Here is a 6,118-nt window from a genome sequence, read left to right on the forward strand (position 1 = left end):
CTGTGATCAGTTCACGCTGACATGCTTCATTCCAACAAGACACAGTTCCACCCTTCCTCCTTCCTCCTGATAGGGATCCCAGGGCTGGAAGATTTGCACCTTTGGATCGGCTTTCCCTTCTTTGCAGCATATCTAATAGCCGTCTTGGGGAACACCATCATCTTATTTGTGATCCAAACTGAACACAGCCTCCACCAACCTATGTTCTACTTTTTGGCCATGTTGGCATGCACCGATTTGGGTTTATCCACAGCCACCATCCCCAAGATGCTGGGCATTTTCTGGTTCAATCTTGGGGAGATTACATTTGGAGCCTGCATCACCCAGATGTATACCATCCATATATGCACCGGCCTGGAATCTGTGGTGCTGACAGTTATGGCCATAGATCGTTATATTGCTATATGTAACCCACTGAGGTACAGCATGATCCTCACCAACAAGGTGATAGCTATTCTGGGTGTAGTCATCATAGTCAGGACTTTGGTGTTTGTGACTCCGTTTATATTTCTCATCTTTAGGTTGCCTTTCTGTGGTGTTGAATTGTCCCACATACCCTATTGTGAACACATGGGTTTGGCAAAAGCTAGCTTGTGCTAATATCAGGGTCAATGTCATCTATGGATTGGTTGCTTTCTCAGTGGGATACATTGATCTATCTGTTATTGGATTTTCCTACATCCGGATTCTCCAAGCAGTCTTCCGCCTTCCATCCTGGGATGCTCGGCTTAAGGCACTTAGTACATGTGGCTCCCATGTGAGTGTCATGTTGGCCTTTTACCTGCCAGCTCTCTTCTCATTCATGACGCACCGCTTTGGCCACAACATCCCTCACTATATCCACATACTTCTAGCCAATCTGTATGTGGTCGTTCCTCCTGCCCTGAACCCTGTTATCTATGGAGTCAGGACTAAACAGATAAGGGAGAGAGTAATAAGAATGCTTAACCCTAAGATGCACTGAAATTTAGTTCCAAGATCTTCCATAACAGTCCAATAAGAAAATAATGATGTCCAGTCAGATGTAAACATTAGAAACACATTCTGTTAAATTTCCATGAGAGAACAAGTGAACAATAAACTCTGAAAAACCAAATCGCTTACTTCCCCTCATTATCGCCATAAATGCCAATCCCATTACATGACCATCCAAGGTTTATAAGTTAGTATACACCATCCAAAGATGTTACATAAAGATTCCAAACTCTTATCTCTTTTCCAACCTATAGGAGGTACAAAAAAAACCCTTTTTAAAGCCCATGATAGCATAAAATTCCTAGAAGGAGAAAGACGATTGAAAAATGTCAGTGTCCATTAACTACCTTGAGTTGCATCTTCCCACATAATGATTCTATCCAGTCACACGTAACAGCCAAAGTTATAGTGATAAAAATGGCACGGAATATTACCTAAACCAAGAATACTACGGTAAAAGATGAACTAAATGTCTTAAAACATATATTCATTCATGAAAAGACTCAAGCCTGGTCTTTTCTGGAAGTTTGATCTGAAAACTACAATAAAAGTTCTTGAAAGTAGGTGTGACTACTTCAAATCCAAGATCCAGACCAATCTGGGCTACATAATGAGCTCCTGGCTCACAGAAAAAAAATCTAAGAGAAAGAAAGGAAGGAAGGAAGAAAGAAAGGAAGAAAGAAAGGATGGAGGAGGGAGGGAGGGAAGAAGAGAGGGAGAGAAGGAGGGGAGGAGGGAAGGAGGGAGGGAGGGAAGAAGAGAGAGAGAGAGAGAGAGAGAGAGAGAGAGAGAGAGAAACCTACAAACAAAACCTAGACAAAACTTTTTGAACTTCAATATTCCTGCCTACAAAATGTTAAAAAAAAGAAAAAAATTAATTTGATGCTATGAACCAAAAACACCCTGAAAATGTTTGAATCCTATTCAACTTTAAAACATTTGGAATCTTGCATACTTAACACATAATGTCTTGTTTTCCTGGTGTATGTAGAATTATCCTTTTATTTTTTATTCAGTCTTTGAAAAATTTAAGCATATGTACAATGTACCTAAATCATCCTTATCCCTTGTCTTCCAACATGTCTCCTTTCCAACTTCATTTTCTTCCTTTTTTTTTTTAAATTTAACCCACTGAATCCAATTAATACTATAAGGTGTCATCTTCTAGGATGTGGGCAATCTACCAATGGCTTCACCCCAAATAAAAGTAACTCTCCCTTCCCAAGCAATTATGAATTGACAACAGCACTTCAGATAGAGGTACGACTTCAGCAGCTCCTCCCATATCCTTGTTGGGTTTTTTTAATGGCTTGATCTGTCACATTTTCTCTGCCTTTCTAAAAACCATTAGTTTACCTAACCCTCAAGAGACTTGAGGCCTCAGGGAGTGGGGAGGGCTGGAGGGGGCATCCTCTTGGAAACAGGGGGAAGAAGGAATGGGATAAAGATCTGTGGGAAGGTTGACTGGATGAGGGTAATGACTGGACTGTAAAAAAGTGAAATTAAATAAAAAAAGCATTATATTACATTCCAAAAGTTAGCCACTAAGATCTATTGCCTTTTTTTAAAATAATTTTCTCCTCATAAGGCCGACTAACAAGATCCAGATATCAAAGTATTGAAGTCCAGCAATCACAAGCCCCTTTTGACTCACCTAAGTAACATGCCTAGTCAAAATTCAACACTTCACCCTAACATGGAGTTTCCTATTTTACCTTTATAAACTGCCGTTTGCCTATGTGCCACATCTGTCTTCTCCTTATCCAGCGACAAGCTTTTGTCTTGCCAGGTCAAATACCCCTCCTCCTCCCCCTCCTCCTCCTCTTTTCTTCTCTTCCTCATCACTCTCATACTGTTTTTGTTACTTATTCTCTGCCTTCTGTCCCCCTGGAGAAAATAAATCTCCTTTGTGCTGAGAACTTGGGCTTGGGGTTCCTAAGCCAATACTCTTCTTTTCAATACTGAGTACTTACGATCACTAATTTCTTTAGTACTTTGAATAGTTTTGTGTCTCTGCCTTAAACATTACCCACTGAAAATAAAAACCTCTACCAAATTAGCTGCAACCCCAGACCGGTAGATCATTACTTTAGGGAAAATTTAAAACAGATTAAGAAAAGCAAATTTCACCCGTTTTATTTCATATGGAGTTTAGATTTATATATGAATAAATATATGACCTAAAAGTACGTGGCTGACTATAAGATGAGAGTAATATGTAGTGAGGGGGGAATAAGATAGAGCAATGAATAGATATGTTAAAAGCAGAAATGAGCTCTGACTTTGATGGCAATAAGTGACTGACTCTAGGCTGGGAATCATAGGATATAAAAACCTAAGAGGAATACTCAAGAATTTAAAAATACACTGTGCTCCCAATTCTCCAACTTCTTCATGGCAAGCAAACTGTATTTCTCCAGGGAATAGAAGGAGTATGAACTGTAATATAAATATCTCTTTCTATGAAACAGAGTACAGAACTATTCCTGCCTGCTAGTACTATCTCATGGGAAAATGAAGACATCAACCCACCTCCATGATATCAGTGGGACTAGAACTAGGCTTACATGTGGGAAAGTTGTAAGAATGGCATATGGGAGTAGATCTTGAAGGGAAATTAGATTCGTGGGTTAGAAAATTAGTAAAAGGCAAGGTGGAGGCTGTACCAAATCTCAACTAGACTCACAGACCCTTTCGGGAGGACCAGTATCATACATAAGGATTCAAGGATCTGAAAAAAGTTAACAGATAGAGGATCTCGTGAGCAGTACTTTGTACCTTGTACTCCTGTACTCATAAGTACATTGAGTCCTTATGAGAGTAAATTGCAGAATGTAGATTTGAAACAGGAAGAAGTCTCCTAGTTGATTGTTAATTAGAAACCTTCATTAGTCTACTTCTTTGTACCTTTCTCTTTTTCTGAAAGTCTCAGCTCTTCAGTTCTCTCTCCCCCTCCCTCTATCCCTCTCTCCCCTGTCCTGACACACACAAACCTTTTGTCATTTCTACTTTCATTTCAGTTTCTACTAATTTCAGGCACTTCTCTTTCTGTCTTCTCATTCTCTTCTGTCCTGGGGACACACATTCTTTGGTTCGTCCCATTTGTACTATGTTCTCTCTAACTCCCCATCACTTAGCCCAGAGTCAATCCAGTGTATAGTATTTACCTCAAACCATCAAGTTCCCAGGGTGGAGGAAAACTACACCAGAATTTTCCACTGGATGACTTTCTCTCTTCCCCTCATCCTCCATCATTCTAAATCCCTTCTCACTTCCAGTTCATGCTAAACAGGTTTGAAGTTAGATTGAATTTTTTTTTAATTAAAAGAAACTGATATCGCTTTCTTTGTATTCTAATTTGGCGTTGGAAGTATTATTATAAGCCTCTATGCCCAGGGCATCTACTCTACACACTGAGAGTAATGATCTTCAGATCACTCTTAAAGGTAACCTGTGTGAAGGTTCTTTAAAAATCCCAGTGATGCTCTGGGCAGGTAGTCTGCATGCTCACAGGAAGGAGATGGGCAGAGAGGGCTGATTAACCTGGGACAAGAAAGGTAGCAATGGGAGAAAAGAATGAAAAGCAATGTGAATATAGGTGTTGGGAAAAAATTAAAATGAAGTGATTTTTTAAAATATTCTTCAAAACAGGCCAAGGGTCCTATAACCAACACACAACTCACTTGTTAAAATTCCAGTTAAAATGGCTTTGTATGCACAAAAAAGACCACCTCAACAACAATATCCATGAACACGTTAATGTGGAAGGGTCTGACCACTAAATAACTACAAAAAAAACCAATGACTTTTGGGAGGAGAACTGTGATACAAAGTGCTCAAAAATCACCCTGGAAAGCAGAGATTGAAAAGACAAAAATATAGTACTAGTGTTCTCTCTGAACACAACTGATAATACGAGCTACAAACTTTCTAATGGTTTCTATTGAACTTTTCTAGAAAACACAAGATTTGAGACTCTGATTTTTTTTTGCGTCAAACATTAAAACCTAATTATAACTTATGAAGTCACAAGGAAAACTAGTGGCAATGGAAAAAATCAATATTCACATTAAGAAATGTGACTTTGTTCATTTCCTCAGAATGCCACTGAAGACCCTTTGTTACCATGTCAGAAGCCACCTTGGAAAGGCTAAAGGTATGCAGGTGACTTTTGTGGAGATGGCCCATCATTTTACATGGCTGGGATGAATAGACTCTGAATTGCAGGGCATTCAGAGACCTCATCTCAGGACTGATTGTTTCTGCTGCCATAACTTTCCTGTCATTATTACATATCCTAATGATTACTGGATATTAGCCCACACTATTAGGCAGATATTTTCTACAGATCAATGAAGATGTAATCTCTTGTAGTAATTCTATGTAGACACATTGATGATTTCATAATTTCTAATAATGATTCTATAAAATTTCTAAATTTCTACAAGTAATTCCCAGTCCTTTGAAAAATTGTAATTAAGGCTCTGTAAATCTACATGTGCATCACAGACTCATTGCACTAGTATAAGAAAGCAGACGAAACAAATTTACAATAGGGGTTAGATTTGAAACTATTATCTGATAACTGCATGTCATAAACTTGGAATGGAAAAGTTATTGTACATGCAAGGACAGAAAATAAAATATTGACTAATTTATCTATACAAAATTTCAAAACTAATATGACATAAATGCAGATGATATGACTTTTGATAAAACTGTGCTGACTTATAAAAATTATTGCTTTAAACTTTTAATGAACTTATAAAGATAGAAGAGAGATAATGAATGTTTAGTTATATACTAGTCTTAATGGAACACATGTAAACATTTCTACTATAACTCATTATTCAATTTATGATTTGACTTTATGACTCAAACTTGCTATGAACTTTTGGAATGTGATGAAACTTGGAAAACCATGGGATCATTTATTCTGAGAAAGTATAAGAACCAAGAACAACAATAAGGGAGGGGCTTTTTACTTTCAGAAATAAAGAGGAAAGAACTTTATTCTCTCTTTCACCAATAGAGAGATGGGTCTTTTTTCTTAGAGGGGCTTTTACTTTCAGCAATAAAAAGGTAAAATCTTTTTCTTTCTCTGGGCAATAGAGAAGGAGCTTCTTTTTCAACCAGAATGAGT

General features: G+C 38.0%; 1 protein-coding gene across 1 annotated transcript; it reads left to right on the forward strand.

The window, feature by feature from the left end:
• On the forward strand, positions 1–964 carry LOC116894138 (olfactory receptor 52E5-like). The gene is given in 2 exon segments (XM_032895856.1): positions 1–582; positions 584–964. Coding segments are annotated over 2 exon segments (942 nt in total). The 5' UTR covers positions 1–21.
• Positions 965–6,118: the final 5,154 nt, after the last annotated feature.

Source organism: Rattus rattus, chromosome 2 (genome assembly GCF_011064425.1).
Source record: "Rattus rattus isolate New Zealand chromosome 2, Rrattus_CSIRO_v1, whole genome shotgun sequence".
NCBI classification, from domain to species: domain Eukaryota; kingdom Metazoa; phylum Chordata; class Mammalia; order Rodentia; family Muridae; genus Rattus; species Rattus rattus.